We start from the raw sequence: 24,809 nt of genomic DNA, 5'->3' as shown, positions 1-24,809 counted from the left end.
TTAGCCGTACTGACAGGTATGAGGTGATATCTCATTGTGATTTTGATTAACATTTCCTTGATGATTAGTGATGTTGAACATCTTGTCATGTGTCTGTTGGCCATCTGTATGTCTTCTTTGAAATAATGTTTATTCATGTCCTCTGCCTATTTTTAAATAGGATTATTTGTTTTTTTGAGGTTCAGTTGTATAAGTTTTTTTATATTTTTGGGATATTTAACTCTTTATCAGACACATCATTTGCGAATATCTTCTTCCATCCAGTAGGTTGTCTTTTTGTTTTGTTAATGGTTTCCTTCACCGTGAAAAGCCTTTTATTTTGTTGTAGTCCCAGTAGTATAATTTTGCTTTTGTTTCCCTTGCCAAAGAAGACCTATCTAGAAAAATGTTTCTATGTCTAATGTCAAAGAGATTACTGCCTATGTTTCCTTCTAGGAGTTTTATGGTTTCAGATCTCACATTTTGGTCTTTAATCTATTTTGACATTATTTTTGCATATGATCTAAGAAAGGAGTCCAGTTTCATTTTTTTTTTTTTGCATGTAGCTGTTGAGTTTTCCCAGCACTATTTATTGAACACACTGCCTTTTTCCCACTGAATATCCTTGCCTTCTTTGTCGTAGACTAATTGACCATAAAAGTCTGAGTTTATTTCTGGACTCTCTATTTTGTTCCATTGATCTCTGTGTTCATTTTGGTGCCAGCACTGCTATGTTTTGATTACTACAGCTTTGTGGTATACCTTGAAATGGGAGATTGTGATAGCTCCAGTTTTGTTTTCCTTTTTCAAGATTGCTTTGGCTATTTGGGGTAATGTGTGGTTTTATATAAATTTTAGGTTTTTTTGTTCTAGTTCTATGAAAAATGCTATTGATATTTTGATAGGAATTTCATTGAATTTGTAGATTGCTTTGGATAGTATGGGCACCTTAGCAATATTGTTTCTCCCAATCCATAAGCATGGAATAGCTTTCCATTTGTTTATGTCATCTCTAATTTCTTTCATCAGTGTTTTATAGTTTTCAGAGTACAGGTCTTTCACCTCCTTGATTACGTTTATTCCTAGGTATTTTATTCTTTTTACTGCCACTCTAAATGGGATTGTTTTCTTAATTTCTCTTTCTATTCATTATTGGTATATGGAAATTTAACAAATTCCTGTATATTAATTTTGTATCCTGCGATTTTACTAAATCCATTTATCAGTTCTAATAGTTTTTTGTGTTTCTATATATAGCATCATGTCATCTGCAAATATTAAAAGTGGTGAAAAACTGAGAGCTTTTCCCCTAAGATCAGGAACAAGACAGGAGATTCACTCTCACTACTTTATTCAACACAGCACTAGAAGTCCTAGTGAAAGAAATAAAATATTTTTAAGCAAACAGTTTATTGCAGCACCCATAGGATGTGAACATGACAGCAATTGTAATGAGAAAAAAATAACAACAACAACACAAAAAAATGAGAACCTTTGTGAATGTGTGGATTCATTTGCATATTAAACACTGTAGAAAATATGTATATTTTAGATAGAGGTGTTCACAGTTCAAATTTAATTATAAATGAATTTGTAATTAAAATCATTGATCAGAGACCTTCAGTTTAAAAGTTGTGCAAAGAGGGGCACCTGGATGGCTCTTCAGTTAAATGTCCAACTTCGCCTCAGGTCATGATCTCATGGCTGGTGAGTTCGAGCCATGTGAGCCATGTGTCAGGCTCTGCTGATAGCTCAGAGCCTGGAGCCTGCTTTAGATTCTGTGTTTCCCTCTCTCTCTCTGCTCCTCCCCTGCTTGTAGTCTGTCTTTCTCTCTCTCTCAAAAATAAATAAAACATTAAAAAAAATTTTAAAGTTGCACAAAGAAATGGGATCACGGAATCCTAATCGCTTAGTAGATAACATGGAGAATAATTATTATTTTTTAATGGCCAAATATTACCAAGCAACAACCAGTCTGAAACAAGGACTTTGTAAATTTTGAAAAGTGGCTGCCAAGAAATGAAGCTATATTCAGAGTGTGTTGCTATCTGCTCTTAATCATGCATGGTATTGCCCCCATGAAATGTTTCTAGGAAAGAAGTTGTATCTATTAAAACATGATAGATTTCACTGATATCTTCCAGTTTGGAGAGAAACTGACTTAAGGAATGAAAAAGGAAAACATGGCAAAATTTAAGAAGGAGTCTCTCCTAGATTACAACACCTTCTAGATTACATATGCAACTCCTGCATTTCCCTGTAGAACCTCTCTCTTCTGAGGCCTTGGTATCTTCCAAGGAATTGTGGAGTTAGGGAAATGAATTGGGGGGAAAAATGAGGCAAAGCAATTAACATCAAGACACAAAGTGTTTAATTTATAAAATTCAGTGATAAAAAGAAGTTCAGCATATGACATCTTAGGAAGAAAAAGCAATTTACCTGTATAGATGAAAACAATGGCTGAACTCATACTATTCTATTGCTAACAGCAATGTCTACAAAATCCTTAGGGAAACAAAGTTTGACTCGAAAATTGATAATTGAATTGTCATTCAGGTATAAATTTGAAAGAGCTTGATGAATAAAACTTCCAGAAAATACCATATAGTGATGGAATCCAGCAAACTGAAAAAACAATGAGTCAAAATAAAAAATTTGATGTAGGGAAGCGGGGGGGGGGGGGGGGGGGGGGTTGGGGGAAAGGCAGGTGTTGAACACTAATTCAATTTAATGAAAAATGAGTAACAATTCAAAGAATAGAAAGCAAATAGTATAACCCCAATAAGTGATACATACTATAAGCAACCAAAATTAGGATGTGGGGGAAGAGAAGGTAAAAGGAAGTTGGAGGATGTTAAAATCTTTTTGTCATCATAAGAAATCTGTATGGCATAAATTGAAGCACATATTTAAAATAATATAAACATTTTGTCTCAATTTTATGATGGTTTTCGTATTTTCTTTACTTCACAGGGATCTCTTGACATGCAAAAAAATATATATCTAAAAGTTGAAATCTAGCATTCCCTTTGGTAGCATTTCATGTTTTTCCTTCAAAATTATGTTAAAATTAAATTCAAATTTTCAATTAAAGTGCTTTGTTTGCTTTTGAAAAGCAAAAATTGATTTGCAGGATTGTCTGAATTCTGAATGTTTGATACGGAGTACTCTTCTAAGTTAGAACATATATTTGCTGATGATAATATTCTGTGCTATTAAGGCTCATTACACTTTGGTATGATAACAAAACTGATCTCAATAGACTAATTGGTGGGGGCATTTGTGCTGAGTTGAGACTTGCATGTTAACGTAATGCATCTGTATCGATTTTCTGTTCTCTAGGTCAAGCTTTTTCAGGTGATTACCATGAATATTTTGGACTTCAAGTTGATGAAGATGCCTTGATTTATCTCATGTTGGCAAATCATTTGGTTCACACATTGTATCCCGATTCTATAACAGTAGCTGAGGTAAAGCCATAATGATCTCTACCCTCTGAACCCCTTTAATATAGAACATTTTGTTGGCATACAATATTTGAATGATTAATCTCATGTTGTCAATAATTGCATAACTGAAATTGGACCCTGACCATAGTGCAGCTATCTTGTATGGGTGGCACATTATTTAGAATTCAGTGTTTTTCTATTAGGAGATAGTGTGCACTAATTACTTGTCATCATTCCATTGTTAAAAAAGAAAATGCCAATGGTTAGAAAGTAAAATATCCTCATCAGTGGACAGGTCCTTCCACCGTGAGACCTTCAGCAGAGAAAAGAATTGAATATTAATGTGTGTCTGCTTATTTATTTATTTTTTCTTTCCTGGTTTAATCATTAGAGATGGCATGGATCGCTGCCTGCAAGCTTCTCTGAAGTCTCTCTTGTTCTGATGCGATTACCTTTCTTGTTTACGTTATTGCTCTTGGATTGCCAAATGTTCACTAGTTATTCATGATTACTGAAGGTTCATGATTAACTGTCCCAAAGCTGCACTGTAATGATATAATTCGGTATATGCATAATTGACAATTCCCCTCTTGGTGATAAATGTGATAAATTAAGAAGTTTGTTAAATGCTTATGCTAATTTAGATTTAGTTCTAAAATCCCTCTGGTTTTCTGAGTCCTCTTACTAGAAATTATTATTAAAATTGAATTTAGTATGTTAAAACTGTTCTGTAAAAAGTGTGGCGGTTGGCATATAAAAATAGCAAGAATATCGTTAGAAGAGTCAGAGTTCAGTTGTGTTTTCACATTGTTGGCATTTAGTTCATGGGCGTGAAATGTAGTAATGACAGCCTTCTTCCTGTGGTATTTATTATTTGTATAGACTTATTTCTATCCATGTCTTCTCAAAACCCCGAATCTTCAACTAGGTGGAATGATTCCTTGTTTATCTCTGGATAGAGAACAGTTACCTCCTTTAGACATTTTGCCTTCTAAATATGTTCTAGGACTAGAGCAGTGGATCCTAAATTTCTGGAATAAATTTTTATATAGAATTTTAAAACACGCAATTATAATACCATTTTGATTATCCTGTATTATTCCACACTTCCTACCTACTTAAATTCAGTCATATCTTACAAATCTTGCAAATACTTTATGCACTGAATATCTTTTAATGTCAGAGTGTATTTTAAACTTTTATTTTGTCTTTTATATAGTTTTATTTTATCTGTCAAACATCAAAAAAGTTTGTCGATTATGTTTATGGCAATTCAAAGCAGAGATAGTTTAAGTGAAAAATTACTATAAACAATTAATGACAGCACAAATCAAAATTGGGTACTGAAGAAAAAGAAGCAATTATTTAATACATGAAATGTAAAATTGTTACATTGATCTCTCCGTTCATTTCAAGTAAAATAGTTTCATCATCTAGGGAGCCCTTGTCTGATTATCAGTGTTTCTACCAATGAAACTTTGAGACTTTAGTCTACTTTATATTACTTGGTTTTAGATTTTTTTTTTAACAAGATGTGTCTTCAATTTATTCTACTTAAATTGAAAACTACTTCAATTTCAGTACATCACTTTTCTGTCTAGTGGGAGTCTCTTCAAAATGTGAAATTGATCCTCATGAACTTTTTTTTTTTTTAAGAAAGGAATATGGTGTAACAAATAAGTAATGCAATTTATATAAAGTCCTATAGTAGAAATTTAAATTTATTTACAATGACAGTTATTAAAATTGAAACCTTTTTTCCTAGAATATACCTACCATTTCCCATGGTTCTATTTGGTATATTAATTAAAAATGTTTTTTTGATTGAGGTTTTCTCTCCCTTTGACATAGTCATAAGTGATCCTTAAATATAAAAATAAAAACTATTTTAACTTTATTTGGAACACATAATCATTTTTATATTCTATGTTGGTAGGTATCAACTTTTTTATATTTAAAATATATTTATTTTAGTGGCCTTTATGTTTACCTTTTTTTTTTCTTTTTAAGATTTTTAAAAGGATAGTCATTAACTCTCCTCTTTCAAAAGAGAACTGCAAATATCTCATATATATTAATGGAGTAGCTTTCTAAGGATTCAGTTTTAGAAGTCAAGACCAAGTGGTGTCCAAATATTTTTCTTAGCAGATTCTATTTCCTATCAAAGTATTTCCTAAAACTACCTTTAGAGAAAATATAGAATGCACCTTAATGTTTCTTGAGAAAAAAAATATCTTGATCTTTAATACCAGCCTATCACCAGTCTTAGGAAAACTTAGTCTCATGAGAACTCTTCTGTGAAGGCATTTTTGTTTATAATTCCAGTGCCTAACATGAGTACCTGGTATTTAAAACATATACAGCCAATGTTTGTAAGGAATCAAACTAAATACCTACTGTATCAGTGAAAATGTGACATATATAATAGATACAACTTCTCTGAAAATGTTTTTTTTCTATTAAGCATGCATCCCTTTCACTTTTTTCTCCTTTTACATTTATAACCTATGAAATATTATGTAGAACTAAGATTTTATTGACAAATATTTCTTTTTCTTACAGAATGTATTTCACTATGCACTATATTTAAGTGTATCTGTCTTCCATTAAAAAGCAATTAATAAAGTATTTTATAAGTCCGGAGAGATTATATATTTCTTTTTTCCACCTTTTCTGTGGGAAGAATTTGGGGATGGTGTTGTAGATGAAAAAGTATTTGAGTTAAATTTCAGAGAGTTCTGAGTGTATAACAGTCTTTTTAGAAAGTAAGGATAATAATACAAGGAAGAGTTTGTGCAGTGACATGCATAGAAAAGCTTGTGACAAGCACAGGGAAGAGTGAATATTTCAAAATGGATGATGTATTTAGTACTTGAAATATACTAGAAATTATGCTGGAAAGATGTAGGCTTCTCCCTTCTGCTTTCTGTGTACTTTAGTTAACAATTGTAACAACTATATGGCATTATCATTTCATGATAATAAGTGTGTATATGTTTATTTAGGTCTTTATGAATCCCAAAGGTCAAATATTCTGCCTTATTTACCTTTAAATTCCTGACAGTGCCTTTATTCATTCACTCATCAAATTTTATTGAGTTCCTGCTTCATGCCAGTTACTCTCCTACTGCTCTGAATTCTTGGCATGTATCAGTGAACAACAACACCTTTGCCCCATGGATCCTACATTCTAACAACACGTAAGGAGGCAGATAATCAAATAGGAAATTATTTTGTCAGTGTTTAAAGGATGATTGTTGAATTGAATCTTTAGCTTAAGAATTTGAGTGTTTGATTGTTGGCTATTGAAAGCCATTGTTGGGGAGTGATAGCAGGCTGTCTCATAAACTGTTGTTTTGGCAGCAGTTAGTGTGAAGGGAAACTGGAGATGGGAATTCCTTTTGGGAGCATAATGGTCTAAGCAAGGAGTAATGAAGATTAAATAAGAAGGATGATGGTCGTAGAAATGGAGCAAAGGAGAAGAATTGATTTCAAAGATATTGTAGAGTTAGAATTGCTAATACATGTCTCGCGTGAGACCAGAGTTGCTATTATAATATATTTTACTACATCTGGTTCCTTATACCATCTTTTTTTTTTTTTTTTTAACTTCCCAATTATCAGTAATCTAGTGGTGGCATGACAGAGGAGGAAGATACTTTGTTGAAGTGCCTGCCATCTGACCCTATCGAGAAACATATCTTTAGAAATCCCTTCACCTGAGTGAGCTTCAGTTTCTGTGTCTTCTAGATGAAGAAGGTCCACTAGATACCCTTTAGATCCATTTCAAGTGTGACTGACTATAGTGAAAGCCATCTTATTGCTTCATTCTTAATATACTAAGTCTTCTGTCTCATCAGAAGCTAGATGCTCACAAAATACACTCCATGTCAGTACTTTATGCAGAGAGCAAGTACAGCAGATATATGCCACATGTATTTTTGTGTTTGAAAGCAAGAGCTAAGTGTTCATACAGTGGCTCAAAAGTAAGTCTAAGATACTATGTTTTAGCAGTAATCATTTTACTATTTTCTGTTCTCTTTGTCATACGAAGGAAAAGAAAAAAAAATGAAAAAAACGCCTCATGAGATTGAAGTTGTCCTGCAGTGAAAAGAATTACACAAAAACTTAGTGGGAAATGAAATCTCCCATTACAGTTTTAACTACTTTTACAATTATGCTACCAAAACACTCCAAAAAGATATGCCTCCATTTACTGTTTTTATTTATAGGGCTATTTATTTTATTTATTCTCTACTGTCAAAAGAATATTTCCTAAGAATTTGAACAATGTGAACTGATACTATTGATGACGTTGTTTTAGGATGTGTCAGGAATGCCAGCTCTCTGTTCTCCGATTTCCCAGGGAGGAGTCGGCTTTGACTATCGATTAGCTATGGCAATTCCAGATAAATGGATCCAGGTAAGATTTATGCATTTTTTTCCCTAAAAATACTATGTATTTTGTTGGTTTATTTTTTATCTCTTTGATTTATTTAACTTGTGATCATTAGTTATAAATGTTATAATCATTATAATTGAAGTATTAAAAAATTTTCTCATTAGTGTGTTGATTCTTATGCTTTTTAATAAGATGTTTCACAAACTTCTAAAAGTTCTAGTTTAAAGTATTCATTCTTGTGTTATTTAGGCAAGGAGAAAATATTAACATAACGTGAGCTCTGTATATGAAATTTTGCATTATCATTGCAGTTTTGTGAAACTTCATTGCTCTCTGTATAAAACACATTCAGCTTCATCAAGCATCCATTTCTGCCTGCAATTCATCAATGTAAAAGTTACTCCTTAATTCCCCTTACTTGCTTCATAGTATGTTTTTACCTCAGCAGATTTGGATTCATCCATTCCTTTATTTGACATTTAGAAATCCTAGGGGCGCCTGGGTGGCTCAGTCGGTTGAGCGGCCGACTTCGGCTCAGGTCACGATCTTGTGGTCTGTGAGTTCGAGCCCTGCGTCGGGCTCTGTGCTGACAGCTCAGAGCTTGGAGCCTGTTTCAGATTCTGTGTCTCCCTTTCTCTGACCCTCCCCCGTTCATGCTCTGTCTCTCTCTGTCTCAAAAATAAATAAACATTAAAAAAAAAATTTAAAAAAAAAAAAAAAAGAAATCCTTACCGTGTGCCAAGCACTAGGAATGCATAATTGTAGATGACACCTTGCACATTATTTGTAATAAAATTGTATTAAATTTTATTATAGTTAAATAGCTTCGATTATATTTTGTTTTATTTAATATTTGCCTAAAAGACCATTGTTTTTATGTAGACTTAGATTTGACATAGAACACTCTGAGTGGCTATGTCCCTGATGACAGGCTGAATATGCATAAGGAGTCAGCTTTGTATTTGTATCAAATAATCATATTTGTATCAAATAATCAGTTTTCTGATGAGCCCTTTAGTACACCGTGAACTGTAGATGTGTTTAACCTTGGATAGAAAAACCGTGGAGCCTGCTCTGAAGGAACTAATTATTGTAATCCTATCTTAACTTTCTTCCCTGTACTCTCCAGGCAATTTGTGCAAAACACAACTGTGACATTAAATCTTTACCAACATAATTTTTGCTTCTCCATTTATAATGATTCCTAAACATTGTCAAGTCAAAAAAGCAAATGTTTCATAGAGATGATTAGACTGAAAATCAAAGAAACAAATATGTATTCTAGCTTTAATACCTGGGAAAGTTGCTTTATATCTGTCATTTAAAAAAAAAAAATGGTGTGGTCTTCAATTTTCTCACCTTGGTCTAAAGGTCTTTACCCACCATCTTTTAGGATTTCCAATCTTCCATGCAGACTTTTTTCCCCTCACAAGTGCCAAGTATTACTTTTCTCACCTCCTACTGAAAAGCCTCCATCAGTTTTTGTGCAGATTTAAGAATATTTCAAGGGGTACATCAACCTAGAATTATTCCCATCACTCATAGCCCACAGTGGGTATTTCCTTCTCTTACCAATGACGACATTTTTAAAAAATACTTAATTTAATTTAATTTAATTTAATTTAATTTATAAAACATTTAGTACCTTGTATGCTCAAGGTACTGTACTAGTTAGTACTTCATACAAACGGAAAAGTATACTGTCCTATGTTTAGGATCATCATGTCTTCTTAGATTGTGAATTGTCTAAAGGCAGATGTTATCTTCTGTTTTATGTAATTATTTAAAAATCTTTTTGCATCACCAAAGTGGGAACCCTAGTTAGTAAGACAAGAGAAAGTTAAAATAATATTATAAAAAGCTCAGTGATATCCCCTACTTTTGTAATTTGTGCATTTAAAAAAATAATCTCATAAATGACTATTATTTCCTCAAAAGGTACACAGGAGTATTAATCCAAATGGTAGCTGTACTCAGAATATATGGCATTCATTGTTATTTCCCCATAGGGTCTGAGTTAAATCAGAATGCTAGATTTCATTCATGTTTTTGTTGTTCAAAAGCAAATTATTTCTACTTGTATTGTTCAAAATCAGTAGTTTGGAATACCACATTTAATCATATTTAATCATTTACTGAACAAATACTTGCCTATCTAAAATATGCCAAATTTGCTGCAATCCCTTTTATTTTATCATTTTTATTACCTACCTACCTTTTATTACCGTTTTATGTTAAATTGAGATAAGTGGTTAATTGAATTCATTCATTTATACATTAATTCCACCAAAAATTACTGAGCACTTTGTATTTTTATTATAGAAGGTTTTTTAATTGTTGATTCTCACGCAGTTGTAAGAACAGTTGTGATACAGTGAGAAAACCAGTATTTTCAAGTGGTAACACCTTGCAAATTATAGTGTAGTACCACAACCAAGATACTGACATTGGCATAGTTAAGATATAAAATACTCCATCACCATAAAGTTCCTTCATGTTTTCCCAATCACTTTTTAACCTGTGGCAACCACTAATCTGATCTCCATTTCTGTAATTTTTTTTTTCATTTCAAGAATCTGATATAAATGAAATCATACAATATTTAACCTTTTGGGATTGCCATTTTTCACGCAGCAAAATTCTCTGGAAATTCATATAGGTTGTTGCACGTATCGGTAGTGCATTCCTTTTTATTGCTGAATAGTACTCCATAGTATGGATAGACCATACTTTGTTTGATCATTCACCCATTATAGACATCTGGATTGTTTCTGGATTGGGCTATTACAAATAAAGATGCTATAAACACTTGTGTACAGATTTTGTATGGTCATAAAATTTAATTACTCTAAGATAAATGACAAATAGTGCAATTACTAAATCATATAGTAGTTGGATGTTTAAGTAGATGGATAATTAAATTTTTAACAAACTATGAAACTTGTCCAGAATAACTGTACCATTTTTCATGCCCATTGGGAATGTTGGAGAGATCCACTTTCTGTACATCCTTGCACCTGTTTTAGTTATTCTATAATAGATGTGTAGTCATATCTAACTGTGGTTTTAATTTGCATTTTCTTAGTGGCTTATGATGATGAACATCTTTCATGTGTGTAGTTGCCCTCTCTATATCCTCCTTGATAAAATGTCTATTCGTGTCTTTTGACCATTTTCTAATTAGATCATTTGTTTACTCTGGAGTTTTGAGAGTTCTTTATATAATCTAGATTAAACTCTTTTGTTGGATATAAAGTTGGCAAATGTTTTCTCCCAGTCTGTTGCTTAATCTTTTTATCCTTTTCATGTGGACTTTCACAGAGTAAAAGTTCTTTGTCTATAATAAATTTGATGAAGGCAAATTTATCATTTTTTTCTTACAGGGACCTTTTTTGGTATCAAGACTAAAAATTCTTTGACTCTCCTATGTTTTCTATTAAACATTTTATACTTGTACTTTTGCACTTGAAGTCCATGGCCCATTTTGAATTAATTTTTGTGCAACAAATGTGTAAGACCTAGTTCCTTATTTCAAGTTTCCTTTTGTTGTTGTTGTTGTTGTTGTTGTTGTGGATTTCCAGCTCTTCCAGCATGATTTCTTGAAAAGTCTATCCTTCCATTGAATTATCTTTGCACATTAGTCAAATTTAAGTGAGCATATTTTTGTAGGTCAATACATTAGTGTCAAATTGTTGCTGTACCTGATTACCACAACAGTGTCTTCAAACAACACCAATTAGCCATTATATAGTTCTCAAAGTTCTTTAGGTCACAGATCTGAAATGGGTCTTACTAGGCTAAAATTAAGGTATTGACAAGGCTGCATTTCTTCTGGTGGTCTAGTTCCCTTGCCTTTTCTAAAGGCTTCTAGTTTTCTAAAAGCCACCTATACTCCTTGGCTCATAGCCCCTTACTCCATCTTCAAAGCCAACAGAGTAGCATCTTCATATTTCTCTATTACTCTGACCACTCTTGCCTCCTTTTTACAAAGGTCCCTGCAATTATATTGGACCCATTCAAGTAATCCCGGATAATCTTCCCACCTCAATGTATTTATCACATTTCTAAAGTCCTTTTCCATGTAAGGGAACGTATTCACAGGTTCTGGGCATTAGGATGTGAACAACCTATGGATGACCATTATTCTGCCTAACACAATCTGCTGTCTGGTGCCCAACAATTCACACTGAAATTATGAGACATGGATAAGCACTTCTGACTTCCATAGAACAAAAGTCAACAAAGGAAGATATGAACAGGCCTGAATCCCATTTCTTTCTTGTACCAAAATCTGCAGCAGTTTTGCTTTAGTTGCTGTGTAACAAATTTTCACAATCTTGATAACTTAAAACATTACTCACTTGCTACCTCATGGTTTCCTCAGAGGACATCTATCATATTTTACAAGGTTCCACCTCCACTTTAGGTAAAGGATTGCACAGAAATGTGAATATGGGGGAGCAAGAATTATGGGGACCGTCTTGGAATTCTGCATATCAGAGTACAGTTGACACTTTGGACAGATTAATGAGCCCATGCAGAAAGAGTGTATTGAGTAGAAGAAAGAGGCTATTTTTAGGAATAACTTTGTGGAGCATCAACTTTATAGGATAGGCAGAGGGGGAGCCTGCAGGATGCCTAGAGAGGTGGGAAAACAAAACAATCCAGAGTTTCACTCTGGTAGACTAAGAAGAAAAGCCATTCTTGGGAAAGTATAGAGTCAGCACTCAACATGTACAGCAAATATTTGCCTAAGATAGAGAAAATATTACCTAAGAGTTAGTCATTTGCAGTCTTGGCAAGGTCATTTGCATCAAAATGCAGCAGAAACCAGATTGGAGACTGAAGTAGAGAGAGGTGTGTGGTCTGCTAAGATGGTAATTATTTCATGATAATTAGCCTTTAAACTTTCAAGTTGTTTTTTTTTTCTTTAGTTATCACTTTTTTAAAAGAATGGAACAAAACATTATTCCTGCTAAAATTTTCTTTATTCAAACCTAAAAATGTAGCAAGAATATCTCTCCCTTTTGAAAGTTACAGATATATTGCACAATAACACTTCACTGTGGTCATTAATCAAGAGGTAGCGGTTGTTACGGGGGAAAAAAGTTGAAAAAATCCTAAAGTGCACTGATCAAACCATCTGCACAAAAGCAAACACACACACACACACATACACACCACATCACTGTCATTTGGACAATCTGTATAAAATCTGCGATTTTAGTAAATGTTTAACCTAAGATATTTTTGCTATGTGGGTGCACTTGTATCTATATGTCAAATAATTTGGATTTGCGATGGATGCCCTCAGATAGTGATTTAAATAAAGTAAGAACTATAATGGTTTATTCAAATTATTTTCTCTCTTGTATTTAGCTACTTAAAGAGTTTAAAGATGAAGATTGGAATATGGGCAATATTGTATACACACTCACAAACAGACGCTACCTTGAAAAATGCATTGCTTATGCAGAGAGCCATGATCAGGTAAATGAATATGTATATAAATTAATTGTGTCTCTCTCTGTATTTATTAACATATCTAATACAAAAATATCCAAATACAAATTTCTGAGGTTTAGTACAGTTAATATAATTTATAGCTATCTTTATGTGAAAACTGCTCAGACTTAGAAAACATTTAAAAAATATTTTACAGATCTATAAATTCTAGCTTCAAAACGCAGTACTATTTTTACTAAGCAAAACTGTAATTAAAAAATTGTAAATGACAGTTGCAAGTGTTCTCCTACATGTTTTCCTTTGTTGTAACAAGAGGAATATTGGTTCTGATCCAGGTTAATTTTAATTTCAATTTTAGTTTTCCTTCTTGAGGTTTTCTTTTATGCCTTTTGACAAGCTTTCATCATTTTTTCCTGCAATCACTGAATTCTCTTGCTAAGTAATCACCCTGACCCTTGTTTCTCCGGCTTCAGCCCATCCTTTCTAACTCAGCCTGAGATATTTTCCAAAGAGCAAAGCTCATTTTGTCAACCCACATCTTTTGATTAGATCTTCTTATTCAAGGCCACTCATATTCTGTCCCAAGCCAAAGTTTCCACCTTTATTCTCTGCTCAACTCTCCAAGCATTTTATTCTTCAGGACTATAAAATTCCCACCCATTCCTGACTAGGTCATCCTTGTTCCAATCAGGTACTTTCCCCACACACCTGAAAATGCCTAGTGTACCTGGGAGCTCCTGTGAAGCCCTCCTGCCCTGACTCTGATGTCATATTCTCCCTGAAGTCTTCATCTAGTTGTATGGGGAAAAATAGTGGCCTCATTCTCTATGCTTTCATCACATTTTAGGCAGAACATTAGTTTCCATTGCCTTTATATATCCAGCCTTAGCACTGTGACTGCTCCTAGTAGTCATTCAATAAACATAAGTAAAGGTAGGAACAAAGGCCATTTAGCTATTTAAAGCCATATTAATCCTCATAAACATAAACAACATGTATGCATTATAAAGGAGACAGTAAACATTTCTGAGATTATTTGCAGTATGTGCATCAAGGAAATTGAAGCTCAAACAATAATCTTGTTATTTTAGCAGAATTTGACCATTTAAGGTAAACAGGTAGATTTTCAGCTGTCTCCTTTAATTATTAAGAAACAGTTAAGTAGACCAGAGGTCAGCTACTAAAGCCCATGTACCAAGTTCTTCTTGCTGCCTGTTTTTGTAAAAGTCATTGATACATGGCCATACTGATTCACTTATGTATTGTCTGCGGCTGCTTTTGAGGCATAATGGTAGATTTAAGTGGTGGAGACTGAGAAAGTAGCCCCAGTACCTAAAATATGTACTATGCAGTCTTTACAAAAAGTTTGCTGATTCATGATGTAAATGTATATTAAATTTTGTATCTTCCAAATCAGAGCAGTGCTTTCTTTTCAACTTAAATTGGCTGTAAAGCAGATCAAATCAATACCTACCAAAAAAAGGAGAACTAAAATTTAAAAAAAAATTAAAAAAAACAGGTATTAATAAGTGTGGAGGAACTCTCACCAGATATATAACAATAATGAAAACTAAAATAAATGCATAAATTCTTTATATTGCAAACTCCTAGCAATTTTAACATATTTGAGCTCCCTAGATATATTTATTTTAGATAAATGAACGAAGGAGTAAATGAATGGGTTAAATAAATTAAGGATGCAACACCTACACTATTTTCATAGTTTTACTCCCAAAATGTACAGAAAATTATGGATTTACCAAGAATTATTTCATACTTTAAAGATTGATGTAATTCTGCCCGGTATGACAAATTGTCAGTAATGTACAAAAAGATGCAAGTTTTGTATCTCTTTCTAAAAGCAAAAATACATTGAATCTTAAATCTGATAAAATTATAAAGATGTGTATTTATAAGATGAATACTATAGAAAAATCGACATCCTGGTAAAAATCTAATCAGAATTTATCAAAATAATTTTGTAATATAATCATAACTTAAAGAAATAAACCCAGTCACACATAAGAATATAACAAAGCAATTTAAAACAAGTGAAAAGGGCAAAATTGTTTAAGAACCAGTATTATCTATTAACTAATGTGTATATCTTCTATGCGTTATCTTCAAACTGTTTTAGCGATGGAGCCTATTTTTGAACTAAGTTTGTACAGCGCTCTGAGTTGTATGTCTGATTGAAACTGCATTTTATTGGTACATGTATTAGTCTGCTAGGACTGCAATAACCGAATCCCACAGGACAGTATAAACAACAGACATGTGTTTCTCCCAGCTCTTGGTGTCCAAAATCAAGGTGTCCGCAGGTTTAGTTTTTCCCGAGGCCTCTCCCGGAGGCTTGCAGATGGCCATCTTTCTTTTCTCACGTGGTCTTTCTTCTGTACACTTATCCCTGGTAACCCTTTCTCTTCATATGAGGACACCACTCATTGGGTTAGAGCCTCACTGTTATGACCTCATTTAATCTTGCTTACCTACCTCTTTATAGACCCTCTCTCCAAATATAGTCACATTGGAGGTTAAGACTTCAACATGAATTTGAGGACACAATTCAGTCTGTAACTGTACACATTCCACTTCATATGTTTAGATTTAAAATATTTACCTTTGAGTCAGAGAACAAAGAGTCTACTTTGATAAAGTGAAATAATTTGAACTGGAGTAAGATAGACGACAATTACCATCTAATCAAACTTTCAGAATTCTTGTGCCAGCAGCCATATTCTGAGCTAATTCTTTCTTGGCCCTCAAAATAAGGACAAGACTGACAGAATGAGTAGATAGTCTTGAAACAGTATTTTAAAGAAAAATCATTTTAATCAAAATAGATTTGAGATTAAAATAGGTTTATAAGTAAAAATATTTTTCTAAAAATGAAAATTATTATAATAGGATAAGGAGATTACAGTTTATGCTCTATTGTATGTTTCACTATAAATTATTTTTGTCAGTAAAAAACATTTTGTGTTAGTTAGCCATTTTTAGCCATAAAATTTTGGATTATTAAGAGGCCTCTCTTCTACTATGTTTCTGAGTTACCTGCCCCATTTACCAACTGTTATATTTTCATATAAAACAAACTAATTTTGGGGCGCCTGGGTGGCTCAGTCAGTTAAGCGTCTGACTTCAGCTCAGGGCATGATCTCGTGGTCCGTGGGTTCGAGCCCTGCGTCGGTCTCTGTGCTGACCGCTCAGAGCCTGGAGCCTGTTTCAGATTCTGTGTCTCCCTCTCTCTCTGACCCTCCCCCGTTCATGCTCTGTCTCTCTCTGTCTCAAAAATAAATAAAATGTTAAAAAAAATTTTTTTAAATAAAATAAAGCAAACTAATTTTAGATTAGATGACAGATTCCATGAGAAAACAAATTTTACATTTTAAGAAAAAGCTGTCAACCCTCTGCTGAAGGAGAATAGGGTCCATTTTAGTATATTTATGTACATATTTTATGTATATAAATACATAAACATAAATATAAATATATAGAAATGATTAAGAAAATCTTCCATTCTTTCAAAACAAATAAAATGGTAATGCAAACTATTTTTAAAGTTTATTTAGTATTCTCAACAATTATAATAAATATTTGTTCCAATTTCAGAAAACTCGAAGCATCAGTTCAGATATAACAAATATTTAAGCGGCTTATCCTGAGTTTTCACTAAGCTCTTTAAAAATAAAAACCAGTCCTGAAAATATATGCGTTGATCTCTGACCAGCTCACATGATTATACCAGTTCACCTTCAGTGTAGAAAGCAACTATTGGAAAATACATGAAATTAATACTAATTCTAACACCCTCTCCTAGATTGTTTCCCATCCTGTGTAATCACGTGTTACTCTAGTGCAAATTAAAACTGCTTAGTACCTATTCTTTGCATTTATCTCACTGACTTTTATTTCTATAGGCACTAGTTGGGGATAAGACACTGGCATTTTGGTTGATGGATGCTGAAATGTATACCAACATGAGTGTTCTGACCCCGTTTACTCCAGTTATTGATCGTGGAATACAGCTTCATAAAATGATTCGACTCATTACTCATGCTCTCGGTGGAGAAGGCTATCTCAATTTCATGGGTAAGTAGGAGTTGAACACATACCCCATCTGTGTTCAGAATGTTAACTAATATTACCTATAACATAAATCACGTAGAATGTTTTGAATTGGCTGTTCAGATTTAAAATAAAAAATTACAACTTTATTTTTTTAATACACTCACATATAAACTGCAGAAATTAAATTACTGTATGATCATTGTTATACTCATATACAATACAAAAGTACAGCGATAGCTGGCACTTTATGTAATGGTTTGTCAACAAGTGGCATGAACTATTTTTAAAGCTTAGAGTTATTATTCTGAATTTCATCATTTGAGTTTATTTATTACTTTAGTGTTCACACATATTGAACATAAGAAAGATATCATTGTCATATCATAACATATTCAGCTAAGATTATTGGTCTTTGAGGTAATTGTACACCAGCATGTTTCTATGATAAATGTGAAAACCAAGACTAAGAATATGTGATGTACAAAAATGAAATGTGTATTTATTTTAAAAATAGGAAGACTTTTATTAAAATATTTAATATTTTAATATTAAAAATAGAAGATTATTTTAAAAATAAGAATATTCCAAGGTCATTGTTGTCTGAAGGATGTTGAATGCTGCAATATAGAAATCAACTAATATTTTCTGTTCTGTTTGGTCAACAACGATTATTTGAGAATTTGAGTTTTAGGAGATTTCATCATTTTTAGACGGGAAGTGTATGTGGGAGGCTGACTTATTTTTCTAAAGTAAAAGCCTTAGAGCTTCAAGTTAATTCATTTCTATCTGGAAATTTTTATAAGGAACCTCTGGTTGGACTTTTAAAAGTTTCTATTGTTAAATAAATAAATAGTCTCTATTGTTTGCTAGCTTGAGGTTAGCAAGCCCAACCCTTTATGCACCAGATTTCACCCGTATGGACTGTACCCTTGGGTGTATTCCTCTCCTCTTAGGATCACAGAAATTTGTTAATATTCCTAAACTGTCTGGAAGTGACCTTCCTGACCTGAGGGACTGCATTGTGTCAGCCATGCCACAGGCCAGGTTTCCTGAGCGGACTTTGCAGGCATGATATCCATAAGTAAAATCATCCTCAGTTGCTTAAAAGCAACTGGTCCTCCCTGACTCTGTGAACATTGTCCACAAATATAGCCATCCTAGTAAGGCCTTAGTTGCAGTCAATTCATTCAATTATATCCTGAGAAAAAGATAGAATCCATGAATGTATGTAAATAACTGTGTCACCATGTAAAGTAAGGAGAGCTGAGGTTTTAGTGTGAGATTTTTTTAATGTTTCATTTCATTTATAAAAGCAGTTAATTAAGTTGTTACAGTCTAAGCTTAAATAGAAACTGAGAGGGCTTCCTTGTATGTGTGGAAATGAAACAGTTTTCCAAACAGAGAACCGAAATAAAAGAACATCTCTGAGTTTATGCAGCCAGTCCTATGTCATTAATTCGGTCCTATGTCATTAATTCTAGAAACCCACTGCATTCAAGAACTCTAGTAACCTGACTCAGTTTACTGCTTTAGTCTGGAAATTGTGTAAGCATTGTCAACTCAGAGGCTGTACCTTTGAGTAGAGAGTGTCAGTAGTTTGAAGTACTTAATAAAGTCCTTTACCTGAGACTATCCTTTGCCAAAGACAGTTCTAGCCTGAAGCGCATAACAGAACCTTCAGGCAAATTTCAGAGTAAAACGGTCTATCCACAGATGATGGAGCTTAATGGTCCTAGTTAAATAAATGTTGATAACTTTTAAATAAGAAAGGTCTGATGCAAATTCGTAATAAGAATGATTTCCTGAGTCTTGGTGTATATTCCATAATGGTAAAAATGGGTCTTGGACAGCCAGGACATTAACAAATCTCAGTAACTCATAAGCTTTGTGAAATATATATCCCTCCTAAGACAGGCTGAGCACCTGTTCTGTTTTGGAAACTCTTCCCATAGTAACAATAAAGAAACATAATTGTTTCTAACACCTCTTTCTATAAGGCCTATAAAGTGAGCATATTTGTGGTATCAAATCTAATCTTGAAATTATTCTTTGATAGAGAACTAAGATCTTTGACGTTTTATTCTTGTGTCCTTAAAACAAATGGCTTCTAATGTTTAACACCAGTATAACACCTATTTTTTTTTTATTCCATCTGTCTTATTATCTAAATCTAGCATTTCTGTGCAAACTTTAAAATCAATAATCTCCGAGTAGCTCTATAATTTCTGATTATTGATGTTGTTTTATGAAATCTTTCCCTATGAGCTATCATGACTTCAAATATTTTCTTTTTCCATTTCCTGATCATGTCACTGTCCTGCTTAATGGCTTCAATGACTAGTGCCCTCCAGCTGACCTGTAAGTCTCGCATGAATGGTCTCCTGTGGGTCTCCCTGTTGATTGCTCTGCTCCAGCCAAGCAAGCCTTCTTTCAGTTCACTGAATGTACCAACCTCCTTCCACTCTGAGCTCTATACATTTTGCAGTTCTCCTTTCTTGAAATCATTCCACTCAAACACCCCCTCCCATACCTGACCAAATCCTTCCTCTGCAAATCTCATTGCCTTGGGGAAGCATTCCCTAAAGCCTCATGCTACACCAGTTTCCCCTGTTACACATTTTTATATTACCCCATCCTTACCTTTCATGGCACTTAACAAAATTACATTTGAAAAACTATTAAATATATGACTCCCTTGGTAAATTTAAAACTCAGTGAAAATAGGGGTCATCTGTATCTTATTCACTATTATATCTCCAGGAACTACTCTGGCATAATATCTAGCAGCACATCACAAGGCTTCCACATTTTTCTAAAAAAGGATATCAGGTAGATGTATATGTATGTAATAAATAGGTAGATGTATATATAAATAAAATATTACCTTGTAATATTTTTAGCAGTAGTTCATTAGCTGCAATCACCAGTTGTAGTTGTAAGTAGAGTAATTTTTTTTCAAGTGGCATATAAGAAATTAATATTTAAAAAGATCAGTTTAAGAAATTTTTTTAAGACTGAGGAGCAATCTGGTTGTTTATTCATATTTTAGGCATTTTTAAACTTGTTAGCTTTCTGGAATTTTTTTTTTTTTTTATTTTCCTTTAGTAGAAGAAGAATGAATTAAGAAAAGAAAACACATTTTTATAGTTTTTTTATTAAAACATTGTACATAAATTCATTAGGCACTTAGATATGTATTCTATTCATCACAAATCATCAAGGCCAATACTGACTTTTTTCAGAATGATACCAATTTGGCTGACTTGTTTTGTTTTGCTTGTTTTTTTGCCTTATATACTTCAATTTTGAATTTCAACAAATTCTTTCACTCTGTTTAAAGCAGAACAATTTTGAATTTCAACAAATTCTTTCACTCTGTTTAAAGCAGAACAATATTTGCTGTGAATTTTTTATTTGCTAGATTATTTTTTAATTAGTTATGAATAAATACATTTATATTTCTTATTCTTCTACAATGCAGTCATGAAAGAATCAAATACAGGAGAGGGGAGCAGGGATGGTTAAATTATTTTCATATGTTTTATATTTTTATATCACTGATCATACAAGAGATAAAATAATAAATATGAATAAAAGTAAATTTATATTGGCATAACATTCTATACTTTCTAAAGCATTTTCATATGCATCATCTAACTTAGCGCTTTCTTAGTTCAAAAGAAACCTGGAGAGAAAGTTAGACAAGTATTAAGGTGTGCTAGGTCAATGTCACAAGTCCCATTTTGCTGCAACTGTAATTAACGAAGGTAAAGAGACACAACTAATGTTGTACAGCCAGAAAATGACAGCAGCTTGTCAGTTGTCTCTTTCTTCTGATTTCCAGTTTGAGAATATTTAAGAAAAAAAAAAAAAAAGAATCTATGTCAATATGTAGATTAGCCACCAAAGTATAATTAATGAATATCTTTTAGGAAGAGGTAGATCATAGTGGTTAAGAAAACTATCTGAGTGGGATCCAAGATTTCTAGCTGTGTGACTTGTGTAGGACGCATTACCATTCTGGGCCTTTGTTCAGTGGTAAAATGGAGCAGCGCCTGCCACAGAGGATTGTTTTGAAGGTAAAGTGATTTAATATAGATACAAGACTCAGAATATTGCCAGGGGCACATAGCTCATAGTTAACTTTTATTTAAATTAAGTTTCAATTAAAATTAACAATTTTTGGGGCCCGTGAGTTCGAGCCCCGCATCGGGCTCTGTGCTGACTGCTCAGAGCCTGCAGCCTGTTTCAGATTCTGTGTCTCCCTCTCTCTCTGCCCCTCCCCTGTTCATGCTCTGTCTCTCTCTGTCTCAAAAATAAATAAACGTTGAAAAAAAAATTTTTTTTAAATAAAAAATAAAATAAAATTAAATTAACTATTTTTAGTTCACTATTTTTAATTAGCTATTTTTAATATTTTTAGTTATTCCATTAAATAAATAGGTCCCAGATACTGATGTTCCAATTTCATCTAAGAGTATTGTTTTATAATTTTGCCTGATGGTACGTTGTTTAATATAAAAGTTTATTAAAATGTTTAATTCATTTCCTCTTTAAAACATCAGTAAAATAAGAATTCTTTGTTAAAAATCAAATGACATTTTCCAAGTTGATATATGTGGTAAATTAAGCCATTTCTGTAGTTAGTCTCACTAAGACTAAATAATATATATTTTTTTGTTTTCAATTCATAGTGACATTCATTGAATATTGCTACCCAAATACCTTATCTTTCATGTATGAGGAGGTCTGAGGGTAACCTCAGCTAGTTTTAATTTCTAGGATGATTTCTAGGATATATATTGATTGGTTAGCATTTATTATTATCTCTTGTATGGCGTTTGCATGTTAGTTTGTGCATTAGATAAAACTTAATACGTTTTTCTGACATGCCTGTACAGAGAATTTCTATGTACACAGAAGCAGAGAGAAAGAGAGAGAAAGAAGGCAGATTAACTTAAAGCAAATTCAGTTTTAAAAGTTAGTAAATTTGAGATATGTATCAATTTAAACTATAAATTTAACATATTCATAACACATTCTAGAATGTGTTTTAACACAATTTATAAAATTCCTTCATTCTTCAAAGTTTATATGTATCTACTATGTACCAAGTGTTGCTAAGTGGAAGATATTCTGAGTTGAAAAATAGCTCTTGCCCTCAAGGTCTCAAAACTCAAAAGGGAATGCAGACAAGTAAACAGACAAGTGTCTTTATACTACCACATGTATTAGATACAGTGATAGAGATAAGTAGAAAATGTCATATAAATATGTAGGAAACTGGGTTAAAAGATTGTCGGTAGAATTTATGAGCTACTTCAGTTAGATTAGAATAGAAAGGCACAAGAAAGCTCTATAATGAAATCAGTAAGTCTAAGTAGGACTAGGTCATTTTGGAATAGTAAACCTCAAATAAATGAAAAAACTGGGGTCTAAGGAAATGAAATGAGTGATCATTCATTGATTGGAAATTTTAATGAAAAAATATGGTTGTCATCACTTTAAATTATCATGAATTCTTCAGCAAGGAAGACCCGGTATTCATGATTGAATGGCTTTATGGTTTTTGTTTTTTTTTTTTTCCCCTCTGTTTATAATATAACTGAAAGAATACAGATTAGAAAAATAAGATATAAGATTATTGGTAATCTATATGGATAAACCTTTGCTACCATTATAATCATTGGTTGTTTAAGAATGCTTAATAGATAGGGGCGCCTGGGTGGCGCAGTCGGTTAAGCGTCCCACTTCAGCCAGGTCTGATCTCGCGGTCCCTGAGTTCGAGCCCCGCGTCAGGCTCTGGGCTGATGGCTCGAGCCTGGAGCCTGTTTCCGATTCTGTGTCTCCCTCTCTCTCTGCCCCTCCCCCGTTCATGCTATGTCTCTCTCTGTCCCAAAAATAAATAAAAAACGTTGAAAAAAAAAATTAAAAAAAAAAAAGAATGCTTAATAGATAGTTTAAAAATAAATATAAAAAATATCTGCTATACATATAAGATAACCTCAGTAAGTATATGTTAACTGCATGTAGATAAACTGCTAAAGCTATTCAAAGGAGAAGTGAGGATAAGGATATGTTTTGCCCAGTTTTCTGGTGACTATTTGGTTCTTTTGGAAGTACTACTGTTTCCTAATCCAGTCTTCTGAAGGAGAGGGAGTAGTCACATGACCTCACCATGTGACTTATCAGGAATTGCTATAAAGAGGTGTGGGCAGGCAAGTACATGTGCTACTATGTTCAGTGATCACAACACTAGGGAAAAACCTCAATGGGGGTACAGTGGTCCCCCCCCCCTTATCTGCAATTCTGCTTTCCACAGTTTCAGTTTACCACCCAGTTCCATCTGGAAGCAGATGATTCTCTTTCTGAACCTATTGTCAGAGTCAATAGTAGCCTAAGGCTGTGTCACATTGCCTACTTTCATTCACCTCATTTCATCTCATCATGTAGGCATTTTATCATATCACATCATAACAAGAGGAAAAAGCGTTAGTACAATAAGATATATGAAGAAGAGGCTATATGAAGAAAGAGTACAATAAGATATATGAAGAAAGATATATGAAGAATATATTGCTATAATTGTTCTCTTTTATTATTTGTTATTCTTGTTAATCTCTTATTGTGCCTAACTTATGAAATAAATGTTATTATAGGTATGTATGTATGTATATATAGGAAAAAACATAGTAGATGTAGGATTTGGTACCATCTGTGATTTCATGCATCCACTAAGACTCTTGGAAAATATCCCCTGAAGATAAGGGGAACTACCACAGTATTAATTTCATATAATGCCAAAATAATATCATTGATAGTATTTTTTATTAAAGACTGTTTAGAAAAAGAAAAGAAAGTAATTAATTTTAAATATAAATGTATATAAACATTTCACCATATCAAGTAGAACATAAATTAAAATCTAAGCATTAACCACATACCTTGCAGATTTAAAATATTGGCAGAATGTAATTTTAAGAATCAGCTATACAAAGTAAATGAAGAAAATTTAACCCTAAATTTGAAAATGAAATAATATCATTTAATAGTTTTTTAAATGTAAATTTCAAAAATAAATTGCATTAAAATGTTGCCATCACTGAGTTTCAAGCTGGTTTTGGTGAAAAATGTTGTGGATTTTCAGAAAGCTCTCTGTAACCCTGTCCTAGACTAGGCAGTGGTAAAGAGAAAGTTACCTGAAACGACTAACTCCAAATATTTTCTTCATTTTCAGGTAATCAGGTGTCTTATGGAATAGCTTTAAGAAAATCTTTTCAAATACCTTTTTTTTGGGGGGGGGCGGGTGGGGAGGATAGGGACTGCAAATCTTTTTATTGGGAGCTTGCTGCCAGTTTTGTTTCAAAGGAAGTTTTGTTTTCCCTTCTGATTTGACTTCATCTACTTTAGTTTTATCATCTATAGATAGAGATTCAAATGCA

At 33.0% G+C, this 24,809-nt stretch overlaps 1 protein-coding gene across 3 annotated transcripts in view; it reads left to right on the top strand.

The window, feature by feature from the left end:
• GBE1 (1,4-alpha-glucan branching enzyme 1) overlaps positions 1–24,809 on the top strand; it is a 280,352-nt gene that overhangs the window by 182,444 nt on the left and 73,099 nt on the right. For all 3 annotated transcript variants that reach the window (XM_042903789.1, XM_042903787.1, XM_042903788.1), the window contains exons 9-12: positions 3,322–3,449; positions 7,753–7,851; positions 13,210–13,320; positions 17,217–17,388. In XM_042903789.1, the coding sequence (XP_042759723.1) occupies positions 3,322–3,449; positions 7,753–7,851; positions 13,210–13,320; positions 17,217–17,388 (510 nt within the window). The remainder of the gene's footprint in view (positions 1–3,321; positions 3,450–7,752; positions 7,852–13,209; positions 13,321–17,216; positions 17,389–24,809) is intronic.

The sequence above is a fragment of the Panthera leo genome, chromosome C2 (assembly GCF_018350215.1).
Source record: "Panthera leo isolate Ple1 chromosome C2, P.leo_Ple1_pat1.1, whole genome shotgun sequence".
NCBI lineage: Eukaryota > Metazoa > Chordata > Mammalia > Carnivora > Felidae > Panthera > Panthera leo.
This window is presented reverse-complemented; position numbering and strand designations above follow the sequence as displayed.